The 19,601-nt window shown below is 35.4% G+C and overlaps 1 protein-coding gene across 2 annotated transcripts in view; it reads left to right on the top strand.

Annotated features, from left to right (window-relative positions):
• The window catches only part of PLCE1 (phospholipase C epsilon 1), a 161,761-nt gene that overhangs the window by 20,767 nt on the left and 121,393 nt on the right, over window positions 1-19,601 (top strand). For both annotated transcript variants that reach the window (XM_074907442.1, XM_074907441.1), the window contains exon 2: window positions 4,871-6,449. In XM_074907442.1, the coding sequence (XP_074763543.1) occupies window positions 5,277-6,449 (1,173 nt within the window). In that variant the 5' untranslated portion in view covers window positions 4,871-5,276. The remainder of the gene's footprint in view (window positions 1-4,870; window positions 6,450-19,601) is intronic.

Raw genomic sequence — 19,601 nt, 5'->3', positions numbered from 1 at the left:
CATACTGTTTTTTTGCTCTGAAGTAGAATTCCTGCTGACTTCAAAAGGAAATTAGCTTGAGTAATGAATTGTAGGTTAAACTGATACTAAATTAATACGGTTTTATAGTCTTTGATTATGTTGGATGTTTTATCTAGAATGTTGTAGACTTATTCCTCAGACATCTGGAATTAAAGGAATTATTAAACATTATTATTAACTATTATTAATAATAACTAGAATCAGTTTGCACTTTAAGTCTTGGAGTGTATGCAGCAGTAAAAAAAAAAAAAAAAGACAAATTAATTTTATGTCACATGTTTTCTGACTTAATACATTTTGTGAATGTGTGTGCTGAAATGTTGCCAGATTGTTTATTTTCATTATTCGTTTGTCTTTGGCTGACCTCTGCATCCAGGATGATTCACTAATGCTGGATGTAGTTTCTTATATTTTTACTTTCCTTTACTGATAGAAGGAGCACATTACATTTCTGACATAACTTGAGTCTTGTAAAATGACCCAGTATAGTTATTAATGGATTTTGTCAGCTAATCTAGTGGCTTTAGAAAATGTCAGCATGTGTTGAATACAGTACAGGTTTAGCTGTCTATTTCATGTGCTTTTATATTCAGATTTAACTGTGAATCAGTGTGTTTTGAGTTGAATGCGCAACAGAAAGAATATGATTTTTAGTAATTTCAGAATTGTTTTTATATGCAAATTCATGTATATGTGTGAGGATTTTATATGTGGATCTAGGCTTTGGCTACTCATGCAGATAGACGAGTATGAGAAGCAACAGGGAGTGATAATTCTGCAATTTTACAGTAAGTTACAAAATACTGTTTTATTGGTTGAGCTTGTGAGTTTTATACTTGATAACATCTATACCACTGTGTTAACACACTTCATAACATGTCTGATGAATTCCAACAGTTTAAGGAATTTGCTGGGCACAGTGAATTGAAATCTGTTGATTACAGTGGAAAGCAGAGACTGAGAAGAGTGTAATGTGGGACACATGAAACCCTTGTCATCTGTTCAGCAGAGCTGCAGCTTCAGATGTTTTTGCAGTTGTCCATAGATCAGAGGCTCTACCGTCATTTTTTTACTTGCTATTTCATGAGATTTTAGCATAGTCCTACAGTAGGTAACTTTTCTCTAAGTCTGTTATCTTCACAGTGCATTTAGACATCATAGCAAACATGATCTAAACTGAAGCTACTACTGAGACTTTTGGTCCATACCAGGCATTCATAGTATTTCCTTTTCATGGAATATAGTGATGATGTGGCTACAAGGTGAGTCAATTAATTTGGAAGAAAAGAACAGTTCCCTGACAAATCAGCCAGCTGAATCAATTTAACTCTGTGGACTCATGATCTCTAGATGAGGGAAGTGGGGACCAAAGGTCAAGAGTGAGGGGAGCAGTAAGTCTGCCATCTTTGGTGGCAGCTACCTGCTCAATTGACATAGCTGACACATCAAATTACATTTTCAGATTGCAAAAATGTGTAAACCAACTTAAGCAGCATTTTCTTCCCCATGCCGCTTATTTTCTTCCCTGTGCTGTTATAGCACATATTAGTACAACCATATAGGAACTGGATTGGGAAAGTGACCTAGCTGTTAAGTAACTTGAGCAAAAAATTCTTGAGATGGATCAGTTCCCTATCATGTTGCAGTGGTCATGAGAGGATGGGAACAGCTGGACATAGACAGGGAGCTTCTTAAGCAGACATTATTCTTGATGAGATGGATTTCAAACATAGGCACAAATAGATAGTGATGCTGGTAGAGAGAAATGGGCAGACATTTAGCCTCTGAAGTTGAGAGAGGTGACCAACTTCACTGTTTGGGAAGATTTGAGATAAATCTAGAGAAAAGAAAAAGATGTGAGAGAAGCAGGGCAGGACATGTGGAGACACTTTGGCATAAGAGAAAGGTGGGAGAATGATGCTGAAGGGAGGAGGACTGTGGAAGAACAGTTTTGGCATCTGGATAAGCTTGTGGAGAGTCTGGGATATAAACGGACCTCTGGTTTTAGCAGGTTTCTGTTTACAGAAGCAAATCAGGGATATGATGGGGTTGTTTTTAAAGTTTCTCCATAAAGAATGTTGTAAAAAATTTCAAGTTAACCTGCATGGTCAATTTTGTGATCTCACATTCATTGTGTGATGTTGAAGTGGCATAATGATGTTGTTGTCACTTTTGCCTCGTAGAGTGATGTTGTTTTGTAAGAATTTCATTTGGCAACCAGCATAATAAGAGGTATATTATTTGCAGTGACAATCCATTCCATTAATTTTTATTCCTGGTTTAGCAATATTACAGGGAGTACATTTATGAATATATTTCAGTGGCTTATATTTTGATTTGATTGCCTGGAATTTTTCTGATGTGAACAGGAAAGATGAATCAGTAGACAGATGTTTTGATGGATGAAAGAAATCCTTAAAAAATTAGTAAGTCTATTACTAATACATATGTGTTTTATACTTTTACAAAGTATTATTTTTACTTGATATAGCAAGAAAGAAACTTAAGAGATCAAGAAAAAAAAAATCTGCTGCTTCTTCTACCTCCTCCTAGATCTTTAAACTTTGATCAGCATCATCGTATGTAGATTTGTACTCGAAGGCACAGAATGGTTGCCAGAAGAAATAAGATGGGAAGATTTCTAGATAGATTGTTTGCAGTTTTCTTCAAGTATGTAGTTGCAAAAAGTTACGTAAGCTGTTATCTGGGGATTTGAAGAGGGAGGAGGACAGGGAAGAGGAATAGGAAATGGTAGAATAAGATAATTTTGAAGTGCTTCCCTCTTTTGTATGTGTATATCTGCTGAAGTGTGGGAGGTTTTATTTTTTTCTCTGAAGTGGAATAGGTAAGATTGAAGAAAGTGAACTAAAATTAATTTCAGGGTACAATTTAATGATATAGGGACTATCAGGAAATATAGACTTACAGAGTTGTTTGGATGTTGATTTCTCATTTTATCTCCTCTACAGTTGTGCTGTTGCAGTATTTTATAGTGTGCTCTGTGAACTGTGTCAGCAACGTGACCCCAGTTTAAACCCTATCCCTGCCACTCTGCTATCTCTTACACAACTTTTCTATGAACTGTAGCTTTTATTTTCTGTTCTGGTACTAAATCTCTCTTATACAGGATCTGAGTTTCCTATCTTGACTCTCCCCTGGCTGCTCTGGCATGCACATGCATTTTGTAATGCATGGAGAATGTAGTTGTGTCTCTTTGTTCTGTCATTGTCACTTTCCTTTGCGACCCTCCCAGATCTCTCTTCTGTTGTTAAAACAATGAAATTGAAATCTTGATTGAAATATTAATTTACTTTTTTCCCCCATGCATTTACAGTATAGGTACTGTCTGAAGGAAGAATGCTATTCACCGGCTAGCAAATTTTTAAGCCATGGATTCTTAGCAAAATGTAACTTTAAAGAAATTTTTTTTTACTTTTTGCTCACTTCTGCATTTCGTTGCATTTCGTTGAGAAGATAGCACATCAAATATCATATTAAGTAAAGATTGTGTTTTACCTTTTAATTTGTGCCAGACTGCTTTTGGGTGAAGATTAGTAATCAATAAAAATGAAAGCTGACGGTCTGAAATGGTTTAAAATGAAATTGTTAAGCATAGTTATTTACGAAGAGTATCAAAGTAGATTTTACACTTTAATACTTTCATTATTTCTGATTTTATCCCTTCTATAATTTCTAGTTGTTCTATCAACTAAAGATGATTTAATTACTATGCTTGGTTAAAGTGCATGAACTGAACTGAAGAAGGTAGTCTCTTCTACTTGTCTAGATAGTGCGTGGGTCAACATTTGATTGATCAGTTCAGTAATCAGGCTGTTGTACTTAACCAGTGATTTGCCTCAGTTTTGTGGTGTTTTGCTACTGAAGTTTCAAAATAATATTTTTTTTTTGCTTGTTTCTACTGAATTTATTCTGTTTTAGTAAACTTAGTCCTTGATACAACTTTCTGCATTTTCCACATTTTTAATAATACATGTAATGTTTTTAAACATTAAATATGATGATATAAGCATGTGTTTGTTTAATTTTCATTCACTAGGATTTGTCTGAGTATGTGTCCGTTATTATTCTGTTTCCTTTGTTAAACTATCTGTAACCCCTTAATTTCTGATTCAAGATTTACTTCTATTGTGCTGTTTGCAGGAAAGAAGCTAAGAATTAATGGCAGTGTTGAAGGGCAGGTTAATTTTTTAGCTTAAGGCATATATGTAAAGCGGTCAAAAAAAATTGACAATGTTTCAGTCTTTTACCGTACTCTGCCTTCATGCTTTTTCAGTCATAGAGTTCTGAAAAAAACCCCCGTTTTCTTCATGTTTTCATGTTAACAACATAAAGCTTAATGAAAAGAAAAGCCATGTAACACCAAAACAATTGTAGTTGTGGTAGAGTTCAGTTCTGAACAGGAAAAAAATTAGTTTTAAGACAGTGTGGGTTTAATGATTATTTTGTTCTTCAAATGTTTTAACTTATCCTGACTATGAGTCAGAAAAATTACAGAAATTTTACATTTCCTCTTCTCTCTTTGTATATATCTTGTATGTTCAATTTCAGTGTTACAGCTTCAGTAAAATTAGTTTTCTGAAGTCATGTAGCTTCCCATAGTGAATACAGCTATTTAAATATGTAAAACATGACTGTAATTTCCTCAAATTGTGAAGTGAGGCTTTAAGACAGATTTAAATGTGTGTTTTGAAATTCTTTAGGTCTCAGTGTAATCAACGTCTGTTTCGTGTTCCTTCTCTTTACATTAAAAAAAATTCTGTTGTAGTTGTGATGGTGGATTTTGTGCCATGGATTCTGTTCAATGTATGTATTTTTTTTTTCTTTACAGAAAACCAACTTGGATGCCCTACGGGGAGATGCATCTTTGACATGGATTATATGTTGGCTTATCTTCTACAACCTGAGGCAACGGCGTATGTGCTACATATGATAGTAGAATTAATTGTGGGAAGAGACAAGTCAAATGGCTACATCACAATAAGAAGCTGGTTTAAAAATATTTGTATTTCATGCCAGTATTTCAAGGCTGGGCAAGCATAGTAGACCAACAGTAAAAAAATTACTTTTTAAACCTAGTTCAAAAAGAACAAGTAGTCAATGCACATTTTACCATGCGTTCCCTGATTATTTAGCACTGAATCTTTTATTACACTTGAAATCATGGTGTGAGGATTGGTAGACAACACCCCGCCCCCATCCTCAACACATATCTAGCAACTAAGGACTGTATCAGGATGACCTCTGAGGAGACGACAGGGTCTGTTCTCATCTCTGTGGTACAGGGTAAAGTGATACCTGCTCAGTCAGCTGGAGATGGAAATACTGAAAATGCTTTGGACACCAGTGTTATAAAAAGACATACTGCCAGTCTGGGAAGGCAAACCACACGTGCTCTCTCATACTTACACAGACTTGAAGAAGAAAGTCTTCAGGGCTCAGTGCCCAAAATATTCTCTCTGGCGAAAGAACAACTGACTAATGACAACAGTAATGAAAACTTATGGGAGAGGAATGGGTCCATCCCTGATTCAGTGAAATTTCTTAACATTAACTGTAACATTGTGCAGAAGAACTACAAGAGTAATATCCCGTGCAGCCAGTTGTATAAATCTTGTGATCCTTTAGCAGGGGGGGAGGCATGCCTGGAAACTGGAATTCCTGTTTCACTGGAAAGAGCCATGCTTGCTGAAATTCAGCTAAAAATGAATGGACCTTCGTTAAGAAGCCAGACAGCAGTAAATAAGAATGACAGCAATGATACTGATAAAGTGGCCTTTTTTCACTTTCATTGTGCTAGTGAAAGGAATATATCAAAGGCTTTGTGCAGTTTACATAATGGCTTCATTTTGGATGACTGCTTGCAGCCAGTAAGTGTTGGTGATGGTAACACCACTGGTTCCCCAGTAATGGAGTTGACAAATAATTGTGAGAATGAAAATGGGCAGCAGTTGTATGAAGATGCCTTAAGGGATAAGTATTTATGTCTGGAAAGAGCACCACGAAAGGTTAAAGTGGCATGCTCAGGTCACAGCTTCTGTGGAAATAACTTTACTGGAAGAACACCCTTAAAGCCCTTTCTGAGCCATTTTGAAGACTGTAGTAATAACTGTGAAGAAGAGATGGAAGAGGATTTTTTTAGAAACAAAAAGGAACGTTCTACTTTATTAATAAGACGTTTCTGTAAAAATGATAAGGAGGTTAAAAAATCAGTTTATACTGGAACAAGAGCAATTGTTAGGACTTCACCTTCAGGGCACATAGGAACTGTTGCTTGGAATTATGTTGAGCAAAGGAGAAACAAGAGTGGCTTGAAGATTTCTAGGATTACAACAGAACAGCTAACTGTAATCCAGTCCTTAATAAAATGGGAATTTAATTCCTTTCTTGAGAAGTCTTCATGGTATGAGGTAAGCTTTTCATAGGGTTGGTTTTTACTTTTTTTTGGTAAAAATTTTGATAACCTGGTGACCTTTTCATTGAGAAAAAACCTTTGACTAGTAAACACTTACTAACACTGAATAGGCTATTTCACTTAACCACATTGAACCTCATGATGAACACTACTTTTTAGAGAAATGTATTATCATCCTTTAAAATTCATTTTGGTTTAAAATAGGCATGGGGTAAAATGTATAATTTTATATCTGGATGAAATTAATACATACATATGTACGTATATAAAAATGTATATATGTACGTATTTATACATGTTTATATAAATTTATATATAAGAATGTAATATACCTATCTGCCTACACATTTTATAGATATTTATATTTTAAATAGAAAATGTATGTAAAATAGGTGTATTCATATATATTATAGATATAAATAGTTGAATATATATGGCATATGTGTGTATATAAACATTTGGTGGATATATCAATGAAATAATAATTCCATGGAATAAATTGTCTAAAATGGTAAGTGGCAGTATTAGATCACAGTGAAAAATTTTTTTGCTCTGAAAAAGAAAGCATAGTATTTTCCCCAAGTTACAGATATTTATAATGCTTCTACACTTCCGAATAATTAAAAAAATTATGTAATAGTTGAATAACATTTTAATGTGCTGATATTGCTCTGATTTGTATTCTCTTAAATTAGATAGTACAAAAAAGTCTGTTTAGGATGAAATCATGAATGTATAAGCTACTGTTATAGAAATGACACAGCACATCCTTAATAAATTATTTTAAGGAGTAAAAGATTTTCTGTGATGGTAGAAATTAAATATTTGTCAATGGAATCTGTAAAAGACTGACTACTGATTCTCAAGGATTTACCTGAAATGTGACTTCAGAGAAAGAAAGGCCAGCAGGATGGTAACAGCAAGAAAAACTCAAGAAGACTGAGAAGAAAGGTTTACTGGGCTTAGCAAAAAAAGATGGTGTGATTTTTCTCTGTTAAAATATATGAATAAGCTCTAGGGAGGGGAAAATAACCAAGGTAAATGAGAATATGGTCAGATACACTATGCTTATAAACTGGTCTTCAATAAATATAGGTTGAAAACTGGAAGACATTTCTAGCAGCGTTCAGACTCTGCAACAGCTTTCAGTAGGACTGAAATGGAGGAAAACTAACTTACTTATATAGAATTATAGAATCATTTAGGTTGGAAAAGACCTTTAAGATCATTGAGTCTATTCATAAAGTTGATGAAATGGATTATATGAAATTTTGTCAATTATAAGAGTGGACTTGGTGGTTCAGGGGCTCCATGACAATTGTGCCCTCCAGTAATAGCCACATGTCATAGAAACTAGTGTTTTTACGTTTACATAGTTGACTGAAGAGTTCTGTGAACATGTGTGTGTCAGGTTTTTGTGCTAGGCTGCAAAGCTTTGTGGTGCTGTTCGTTGCTGTGATACTCACTATCCTAATCAGTGGGAGTGCACACTTGCTGGTGCAGCACATGCACTGCATGGTCACGCTCCCATGAAGGGATGAATATGGGCTATGTATTTGCCTAACATCATATCTTCTCAGTACATTTGTATTGTCATTATAAGCTTTTTTTCTGTGGGGAGAAGGAAGAATTCTTTGTAGCTGAGGTCTAGTGTAATTTTCATTTATATAGGTATGAAAAGGGAAGGATGTGCTTAGGTTTCTGCATCGGGCATTTCCAATTTGACTTGAGTTCCTTAGTTTTTAACATGCATGCCTGTGTCACCACTTTCTACCACTGCTGCATAACACTGAATGTATAGCATTTTGGGGTTTGAGGGCTTTAGTTTGAAAAGGTTTTCTGTAGTACATACAGAAACTCAGAAATAATTGTAGTAAGCACTCACTGACTAATTATTTAAATAGGAAAAGTTCTGTCTGCAAATGAACAAAAGATTAACAGGCTAGTAAATCACTCTGCGTCATTACAATGCAGAGTATTTTCTCATGATCAGAAAAAGCTTCATGATTCTAAGTCTTTCTTCTTTCAGATGATGACTATAAATACTTTTCTTCTTATCAACCTCTGTATTTAATCTCTTAATGTATAATATGCATCAAACATTTTTAGCATAACTTTTCTGTTATTTTAGTCAAATAATATTTCTATTTGTTTATGGCTTATATTAGTAGCATTATAGATGGTTTTTACACAAGCGTAGAAATGAACTCAGTGGATGTGACAGATATATGGACCTGTCGAACATATGCACTGGGTTAAAATAACGAATTACGAGCATTTGTAGGAAGCTTTCACGCTAATAATCAGAGGAAGATGGAGAAAGTAGTAAATGAATGTGGTAATTTGTTCTTTCTTTCCCCTTATCTCACCCTTTGAGCATGCATTCTGTTTGGAACAGCTAAGTGAACAGTAGTTCTGTTCTTCAAGGGGGAAAAAAAGTTGGAGAAATTAAGTTTTCGTAGCAGTACGGGTGTAACATAGAACAATAGAGACCTTTATGTTTTAAGTAGGAAAATGTGGGTCTCGTTTGTGCATATCCCTTGCATAAAAATTCTAGTGCTAATAAAGGAAAGGCACTGAACTGTTGTCTTGCCGAATAATTTTTTTCTTTTTTCTTTCCCTACATAGGAAGGTGGGACTGAGGCTTTGCATTATGTAGAAAATACATGAAACTACATACTTTTTTAATGTAACATGATAAGTGTTTAGAGATATTTTATATGCAGATTGAGACTCCTCTGCTCTGGATTTGCTGTATGTGTTGTATGAAGAGAGAAGATTTTTATGTTGAATCTTTTTTTCTAATTTTTGCATGTAGTTTTTGCAGCTATATGCAGTGCAACACTTACCTTTACCAGATCAGATGGATTTGTGTAACATGGCTGTTGTGTCTATTTGTGAGAAATTTGCTTGTCTGTTGGAACCGTGCAAGCTCCTCACATCAGCACATCTTTAATATGTTGCAAATGCAAAGAATTTGCCACAGAAACAAATAATGAGAGTGAGAGCTTTGGCATTGGCTTTTTTTGGCCTGGCACAATGTATCTACTCATTGGCTTCTGCTCAGCTGCATCATATTAGCAATCTGACTAATTACAGAAGTCAAAAGTTTCTGGAATCATTAAACCATCTGTGTCTGTGAGATGTTAGGTTCATAGTGCTGAAGTATCCTGCTTTTTTCCTGATATGATGGTGTTGCTGCAGTGGTGGTAAAGTAATATGACAGAAGTAGTCGGGTCCACTATTGGACAAGATATTAAATGTGAGCAGCACAGTAGACTACCATGGTGTGATTCTCTCAAACCAAGTAAGTGGCCTCAGGATCTCCAGATGACAGCTGCAACAACATAGTTGCAATGCATATTAGCTGAATTCTTTAGTTAAGCTTATTTTGTAGGCATCAGTACCATCTTTGCTGTGTCATTACATTCCTGATGCCAGTAGTTTGAGTGTTAAGAAGCTAGAATTCTGGTGGCTTGTTTAACTCTGCTCAGATAGAAGTTAGAACACTAATGTATCATCCGCTCTTCGTTGCTCCTAAGGTGCTACTAAAATGCCAAAAACTAATAAGGCAGCAATTAAAAAAACCTTAATTGCCCTCACATCTTTTTCCAGACAGAATAATGATTTTATTATAGATTTATTTTGTAGGAGTGTTTCATAGTTAATTTGATAATTTGGTTTAGTAGTTCAGGATTTGTTAGCATCAGGTATTTTTTCCATGTAGTGTCTGTAGTGCTTTTATGATTCATGTTGTAAAATCAATGTAATGCAAGGATTTTTGCTTATGCACAGCTAATGTAAGGAGTCTTGTGTTAAGATTTTTTTATTTCCATAAAGTTGCGCTATAGTCAGTGGCATCTGTTAACAAAGAGTTAAGGAGAGAAAAAAGATGTAGTGGTAAAAAATTTTTATTATCCTGTTTTATTAATGTGATATCTAAAACAGTAATCTTGGATAATATTTTTAAAGAAACAGAGCCATGCACAAGTCGTTTTCTGCTTAATAGATAGTATTTGTCTGAATCTTTTTTTTTGGTTTAGAATTGATTATTAATCTGAATACATTCAAAATTCTATTAATTACAAAATATTAATTTTAAATGTTAATTTTCTGAACCTATTGAGAGCTTGATTTCCTTCCCCTGCAGTCCCTCCCTGTTAGAGGTGTATCAGCAACTCTAGTCATTTTATCTTTATGTTGCATGCTCTTCTGGCATTTCTGAAGACATAGATTATTTCAGTATCAGTCATGGAAATAACATCTGCTTTGACTGTTTCGACAAGCAGTTGCACTAACTAAATACAGGAGCCCTTTACATCAAATGTTTATGAATAAAGGAAGGATTAGTAATGCTGTATGTTCAGAATAACAGTTTTTTGGTTGCTTTTCTCAGGTGTTGGGTTAATTGTAACATTTTGCTGTCAGTATTTTGTCAAAATGAATAGCATAACCCTCTTTTTTATCTAGTAGTGTCTTGGAAGATACACTTTCCCAGTGTATTCAAAACATGTAATGAAGAGGTCTATGCTGATTCTTAACAAGAGAAACAAAAACTTGAAAGCATCTGACTTACCCTCTCTGCTAATGATAATAGTAATAAGAGTCCTTGTGTATGTACTATGTTTCACTCAGATGACTGATCTGATTAGTAGAACAGACATAAAGCTTGTTGAGTGACCTGGCAAAAGGAGTCATCTTAGTGCAGTTATTCTGCCAAACTCTGAGATTCACAACCCATGAAGCAGCTTAAAAAATTAAGTACTTACAGGCTTTCACTTCTTGGTTCTTTTTAATTGTTTCGGTAGGAATTTCAGGTCTAGATTTGCTGTGTTTCCATCTTTCTGTTAAGATTATGTGGTTCTCCCACAGGTTTTTTCCTGCTTGCTCCATATTTTAAAAAATGGAATTCTTTAAATAAACTTTTGCTCTCTTCCCTACCAGTTTTGCATGCATACCTGAAACATAACACTGCTTTTTATGCTAAAGTTTATGCCATACTTGTACTTTTATTTTTTAAAAAAAGGTAGTTTGCGATTCTATATTGTGGATTACAGACAGATTTGGGGCTTGAGATTTTTTGTTTTTCCATTTTGAAATAAAATTTCTAGTCCAGCACACTGAAAGGAAGTTACAGGAAAAAATGATGTAAAGCAAATAATCTGCAAGTGATTGGGGTTCTCCTGCACTCTAACAATTTTTTTAAAATCTGACTATGCATGGAGTGTTTTGCCTGTTACTAATGTTACCATGTTTTTAGACATAACGGTTTATATTCATATGTTAAAGTAGTTAGGTATGGATGAGCTGGTTTTTGTTCTACCTGGACCCTGTGTGTCTTGGTTTTTTGAATAAGAGTTGCAGTCTTTTGTTTAAAGAAAAAAGCTCATAAGCAAAATTGGTTAGTTGGAAAAAAATCAAGGAAGCAAAAGAGAAGCCAAATAGGCATGAAATTATGTTTTCCCTTCAGTAAGTGCTGTAAAAATAAATTGAACTTTGTTAAATGAGGCTCTGTACTTATATTTGCTTTGGGTTGAGTTACTCCAGTTTTAAAGGCTAGCTTTAAAAATAGAAAATTTACCCTCTGTCTGTAGAAGTAGTCAGTTTTATTACCATAATGTGTGATAGAGATAAATCTCATAATACTTTGTATTATTTTGTAGTTGCCTTATAACTTTAACAATTTTGGGCCAAATTATTAACAATAAGTTCTAGCTGTGAGCACGCTTAAGTATTTAGAGCCAATAGTGTGGGAGTCTTGGCAAGAGCAATATATTATGCCTTCAGTTTTTCCACATTTTCTGACTTTCCTTCTAGTGACTGTTCATTAACTGTAAAGAAGCATGAAGATCTGTTTTAGAAAATCTCTCTGCAGCACATTAAAGACTTCATTTTAGAGTGTTAGAGTTGGACACTCTTCTAAATTCTTTCTCAGTTGAAACTAAGTTATCTCCATTACCTATATAAACTGTTGAAAAGTTTGGGTTGTTTACTCTGGTATGAGTGAATAAAAACTGTGCTGTATAAAGACACTCCGTTGGTGAGTGAATAATTAAAATCTGAATTGATGAGATTTCACATTTTAATTTATTTTTTGCTTTTCTTCAGACTTTCAGGGTCTTTGAAAAAGAAAGCATTCTAAAATGGAATAAGCTTGGGTTGACAATAATTGGTAGGCATAGATCTTATCAGTATGAAATTTCAGAAACAACTTACAGGAAAAATCTCTACTGTAAAATTATACTTGCCACAGTATCTAAGGCATCCTCCATGAGATAAGTGGCTATTTGGTTTCTCTATTTGTGTAAAGTGATTGATATAGTATGGTTATGAGCCTCTGGTCATGAAGAATTTTGCTTGAAAATACAGACTGGTGACATTTAAAAAAAAGTAATAACTATTGAACATAATACAGCTGTTAGGCTGTCCAAGTACATATGAGTTGGAGTATCAAGGGACAGGAGAGTTCTGAGGGTGCTCTCACACCAACCAAAGCTAATTACATCAGTGCAGCAGTTGGAACCAGCATGACTCAGGGCAGTGTGACAGCATACAGCTTTCATCAGGAATGTCGGAAGTGGAGCAGTGCTGGAAACATAAACATGCAGCCTTCTCGTTTGTTACCACTTTCTTCTTTGTGTTTTTTTTTTTTTTTTAAATTTTATTTTCCTAATAATTTTACTAGAAAATGATGTAGTTAGAAGCTGTTCTTTAGCTGCAAAATGCGTGTATCAGACAATGCTTGTACTGTCCTGGAAATTGTATGAAAGTATCCATTTTTAAAATATTTTGAAATGTGATATAATAATTTTTGAACTGAGATTGAAGACTTACTTTCGAGATGCATTCATCAATCCCCTAACTGAATGTGAGAGGGAAAAATATGTTGGATTGGCTTGTGATTATTCTTACCTACAGATAATATTCTTGTCTTCCCATTTGTATGAAGTTATGAAGAGTCTTTTAATCTCTGGAATTACAACATTTATTGTAAAAATTTAAGATTTCCTTGGTATAGCAAATACTCAGATACCTAGAGATAGGTTTGTTGCCATAGTATGGAAATGTGCAGGTTTTTTAAATCTTGAAATCAGCACATGCACTTGTTACAGGACTCTGAATAATCTCACTGTTGTGAAAATAGAAGACTTTTCCTTCCCCCCCCCCCCCCCCCCCCTTTCCAGTAACTGTAATGCCCTTTGACTGTTGCCACCATTTGGACTTTGAAAGATAGTAAGAGCTTCTTTTAAGATTATTAAAAGTGATTCTTATGTACTCTTCATGATTATTTTTATTCTTCTGACATTGTAAGTATTGTTTTCAAGATATCACAACAGATACAGACCTTCATTAGTAAAGTGTGGGCAAAACAAAGGATGTATTATTAGCTGTTCTAGTTTCATGTTACAGCAGTCTTAGTTCTTAAAGTGTTTAGGAATTCCCTTCAAGCATTAGAGAATGGGTGAAATCCTGGTCATATTGTAATCTATTGAAAATCTCCTATTGGGATAATGTTACTTGAAGGGAGAAAAAGAAGCATGTGCAAAGTGGAGCTATTCACTTCATAGGAACCATAATTTTATGTCAGACATTATAATAGACAGTCATATGCCAAACATTTAAAACTATAGTTTTAAAATTAAAATATTATCTATATAAAAACATATAATGTGAAATAATTCAGGTGGGATCTTTAACTTGATACATAAAACTTTCTTCAGTACCCTTCAGTTACATATGCTGTTATTTACTGTTCATGTTACCACACTGCTTGGAAGCTCTACTTCTGGACCTGAATCTGTTGTCCTAGCTGTTTTACAAACAAGTGGTGATCTCATCTGTTCTATAGACTTAGAGGCAGTTAGTTGTTAGTGAGCTCACTGGGGTTTTGGAGGACATAAACTTCTCCCAAACACTCCCCATACGCTGTGGCTAAATTTTCTTTTATCTTAGCAGGCTTAGTAGCTGTGTGCTGCACTGTAGTCTGCAGAAGAGACACATCCTAAGTTTCCAGTGGGGAAAAAACCCATCATTTTCTCACCAGTTCCAACTGTTAATATTTGGTCATTTTAGTTATATGCATAACAGCAAATAAAAAACGTTTGTTTGGTTTTTTATTGTATGTAGCCAATCAGCACTGGAATACTTCTAGGCTGAATAAAGGTCTGAATGGTAATTCTAAATAGTTTATCTTTCAGCAAAAACATAAGAATGTATCTGAGCTTTGGAGAATTGTTTTAAATGTCATTGTGAGTTGGATCAAGAAAAAAATCCCTGAGAGAAAACTGTTATCAATCTCTGTTTTAAACTAGAAATTCATCTTAAATAACTGCAGACTTAGAGCATCATGCTACAAACTTGAGGCGGCTATAGTACTGACCCTGTGCATATGTAAGATATTTTACTTCATATAAGCACGTTATGGTTGCCATGGGAACCATAACATTGGACTTCTTGTCTGTTGTTTACAATCTTGGCATTGCACTAGGAGGCTTGTGTGTGTAAATGTATGTATTTTAAAGGGAAAAATATTATTTCATGAACATTCAGAATATTTCCTTTTATGAAATTAACTCACATTCTGGCTCACTTTGGCTGACTCTTTGAAACTTACATTACTTAAAATACAGTCGAAGAACCACAGGAGTGCAAAATCATTTGATGTGAACGTTTCATTGCCATCTAATGTTTTGCCATCAGCATGAAGGAGGCTTTGGTCTATTAACACCAGGTCACTCAACAAACAGGTTGAGGCTATAGAAAAGATAGGTAGAGGTTATCAACAAGCGTGAAATATGGGTCATATTTAAAACAACAGTGTATTAATTTTCCTATTCTCAGGCAGTCCAGAATAGAGGTGTTTTTGTCTCTTCTTTTTTTTTTTTTCCTTTAACCAACAGATTGGAGATGGACTTTTATAATAATTTGAATGCTTCTTTTGAGCAATGAAGTTCTTCAGGCTTTCATCTTTAGCAGGCATTTGTGAATCATTGCATATTTAGTTTAGCTTGAACAGTTTCTTTGCCATCGGTTTGGAAAAACTGCAAATCCAGCCTTTGTAAATAATGATCAGTTTTGAGTCATTTTTTAAAAGTTTTGAACATGTTTCTCTTCACACTTTAGCTTTGACCAGCTGTTTCCTGTTTTTCCTCCCAGTGGTTCAGCTGCTGAGGAGATAAATGCATCAATGGTTTGTTTCAGAATTAAAATTACCTTTATAAAATGATGGAAGAGTAAACCAAGTGCGACACCATTATCAGTAAAATTATGGTGAAATTCAGAAGAAGTATTGTTTGATGTACCTAGATCTTTCATAGATTACAAAGCTTTTGCTGCACAGGGAGCTCATTTGAGCACAAGAAAATTAATTCAGCATCGGAAATACCAGGGTGAAGCTTCGTGTCGGGAATTTGGGTGTGCATGGTGGAATTTTTCAAGCAGTTCCAAGTTTCTGTATTCAGTGAGAATATTTTGATTTTCTGATCTATGATCTACATAATGACCTGACCATTGCATCATATTTGTCCCTTTCAACCTCCCCCCTGTTTTTTTGACTGATTTGGATAAAGGATATGTTCATTTTTTTTTGTAATCATACAAACTATTTTGGAATTTTAGAGCTGAGTTTGTATCATATGTATTTTTGCAGAATAAAGCAAGGCAGTTTTAAAAGGGATGACAGGGAAGAGTTGGTGTATTACCTCTCTGTTAGGACTGGCTTGTGAAGTACACTTTGTTTCTTTTTGTTCTTGGTGAACTTACTCCACATCCACACAGATAGCAGCTATGTTTTGTCCTGGTTTCCGATATCTTTCATCAGGACTTTTAGTGGAGTTGTTTACTAACCCAAAAGTTGTTTATGTAGATAGTAATGAAAATATTGCACTCTGTCTTCAGAATTTGAGGTTGCTACTGTGTAGGATTGTGGAAGGATCACTTGTTGCCCCTTGTTTTTTTTGTCCTAGTGTAGCAGGCTGTTCTGTGGCATCCAACATTGCCTGTTCATTGCTCTGCTTTAGTCCTCCCTGTGACCTGAAGTGGTCACATCTTATTTAGTCTCGACCCTCTGGCATGACAGAAAAATACGCAGAGACAGCTGATAGCATGTCAGTTCCCATGGACAGTGATCCTCCCTGGACTGAGGGCTTAAATATTCCTTACCTGTAAGGTCACTGAGTTTCTTATCACTGAGTAGCAGAGGAAGAGCTGGGGCTTTATCTGTGGTGAAGGTCCCAGCTCCAGAACCTTAGAGCATGCATTTTCTCCCCTGGACAAGGTCCTGTATCCCTCAGCTATTTTTGATCTTTACCTATTTGTAGGCCTTATCCAATACCATTTTTAGCACCTTGCAGACTTCTACAAATGCCAGCCTTAATAGCATTTACTTCAGGGTATGGTCCAACTGTTGCTATTTGAAAGAGACACCCCTGCAGCTTGCACAGTCTTCATTTCCCTATGGCTTTCCAGGCTCCTTCTCCCCAGGTTCCTTTTGGTGGATGACTCCAAGATCTGCTCTTTTGTTCTAGGCTTCTGGACTTTGGAAGTCTCCGTGGGGTTTCTCACTAAATTCCGTGAGGGGAAGCAGGGAGTGTTACTCCTCCCCACCCCCCTAGTTTTTTATAACTCCTCCTAACGTTCTGCTCTTTCTGCTTCAAGCCTATCAATAGTTGTCTGTTCTTATTCCCTAGTGCCATTATTGAACTTAGCTTCAGCTTGCTTACTATTTTCTAGGTCTTTATGGAGCCTCCTTTATCCTTCAGTCTTTTATATAGAGGAAAGACTTTGCAATATATTTCCCTTTAGTTCACTACTACTAGATAGCTTTTTTTTTTCCCCCACAGTATTCACAATCTACTCTTCAGCCAAGTCTAATAGTTAAGGCTGAATTTACTTCTTCATGCAGTTGTGTGGTCTTAATGGGCACTCCTGCTTCTATTAGCCTTATGTCCACTCCTGCTTCTATTAGCCTTTGTTGAGCTCATACAAATTTACATGTGGTATCTGTACCATTTATAGCTATTATATTTCAGTTTTAACTTTTTTTGGTCTTCCTTTTCATGTTCTTTTTGGGGATTTTTTTTTTCCAGTGAAGGTTAGTAAACAGCATTTAAACTTCCCATTGGACGATTGATATGCACATGGTTGTAGTTTTACACTTTTAGACTGAAACTGGCTTTCCAAAATAGCTGGCATTTTTGGCTGAAGTTAAATGTCCATTTCATCAAACTATCATAGAGAGTAGTACATTTGTAATTTTTTTCCTATTATACTCATCAGAAAAAGAGAAGTATTTGCCAATTGGTATTTATATTAGGCATTAATGACTGGATTCCTCTGATCGTTGCTTAATTTAAATTTCTTCAGTCTGCAAATAAACACAGGAAAACAACAGCCAAGATGAAAGAAATTTCAGAGGATGTACCCATGTGGTTGTGACTCAGTGAATCCAAGAGAACAAAAACCGAAAGAACCCTTTTCATTAAGTAAAAGAAGTGGAAATTGGTTTAACAGTACTGGGCAGAATTTGCTAATGAGATATGAAAGGTAGTTAACTGAAAGAACTAATGAAAAGGAGCCAGTGTTCTATGAAAAACTTGGAAGGAAAATAAAAGAGATAGTTGACAAAGAGTCCTTTGAGGTTTAGGACTTTAAAAATGTAGAGAGCAAAAAACAACAACAAAATCTTACTTCCAAACCTAACCAGAACTAAAGGTTTTGCTGTTTCTCTGTGGAGCTAAGACACATGTAAACCAGTGCTAGTACTATCATGATGGTTATGTACAAAGGTTGCACTTTCAAGCAGAAATATAAAGAAAATGAGTAGAATTTGGAGAGAGATTGTTAGTCATCATTTGATTTCTAAACCAGGCACTGAGGCACTCTGGCAAGGCTTGGTATGGCAAGGCTCAGTAGATGGGCTATTTTGCTAACTTCTTGGGTTTTTAATTAGATGATGTTTTATAGGTTGTTTTTTTTTTTTTTCCCCCAGGAATATTTTCTGCTGTGGAAAGTATCTGATGAAAATAACATGCTTTTTTTAAATGGTTGGTAGGTTAAAAAATTTGAATCTGAAAGCAGAGTTACTGAGTCTCAGGTTTGATAAAAATGAGTTTCAACAACTCAAATGGGCAACAAATCAAATAATGAAATAAATGAAACTTAATTTTGGAAAGCTTATAACAACAACGTTTCTTAGAAGACTTAAGTTGAGGCATATCAGAAAATTCAACATTGTTATTAAGATATCTTGAGTCTCTGTGCTTTCCAGACACTTAGACTGTCACCTCTCTGCCAGAGAGAAGGGGCAGAGCTCCCCAATTTATCTTGCTTATATGTTACCATTATTGTGATAGCAGTAGTACTTAATGTACACATGCAAGAAGAGTTGTTTGGTTGCTTATGTCACATTCGTATATCATTAACAGTATGTGCACCACTGCTTGGAAACCTATGACTGAGACCATGATTTGGCTGGATCAAATTTTGTAGTTTTTGACTGAGATGAGATTATTTGTTTCATGTTCTGTGGCTAAATACTATCTTGGCCCATACCTAAGACAATCTAGACCATAAGTTGGTTTTGTTTTTCTGGAGAAGAAAAGTTGACATTAAATGTAATTTAAAAAAATAAAGTAAAATGAAAAGCCCCATAAGTATTGTATCATCTTTCTGTAGTCTAATTTACACTTCTGCTCTAGCCATGTCCATACTGTCCTGTTTCATTGCCTGCCTCACCCTTGCCCTTCAACCTGCAGTGTAGCTAACTTTCAACTTCACATTTTAAACTGCTGGCTTCTTTGCTATGGTCCTCTTGTCAGGCATGCTGATTTCTTTCAGCACTGTGGCCGGAGGGCATTGAAACTCAGGGTCCAACCCCACTGAAACTGTGGTTTGCTGAAATCTTGCTGACCTAGACAGAGTTATTGCAGGGACTTGCACACCCTCCACATCCACCACTTTATGTCCAGATTTAAAGCAGGTGAAAAGGAAACTCTGTTTTTCCTGTTAGCGTACCTGAGCTCCTTGTCTCTTAGGCTTGTCCTGAATCACATCCTAGAGCTTCTGTGTGCTGTTTGTGCCTGTGTCAGCTCCAGCTGCTTGGGACAGAATCCCACAGCAGTACCAGGGATCTGGAGTTGCTGCTAGG

This window comes from Athene noctua, chromosome 5 (genome assembly GCF_965140245.1).
Source record: "Athene noctua chromosome 5, bAthNoc1.hap1.1, whole genome shotgun sequence".
In the NCBI taxonomy this organism is placed as follows: Eukaryota; Metazoa; Chordata; class Aves; order Strigiformes; family Strigidae; genus Athene; species Athene noctua.
This window is presented reverse-complemented; position numbering and strand designations above follow the sequence as displayed.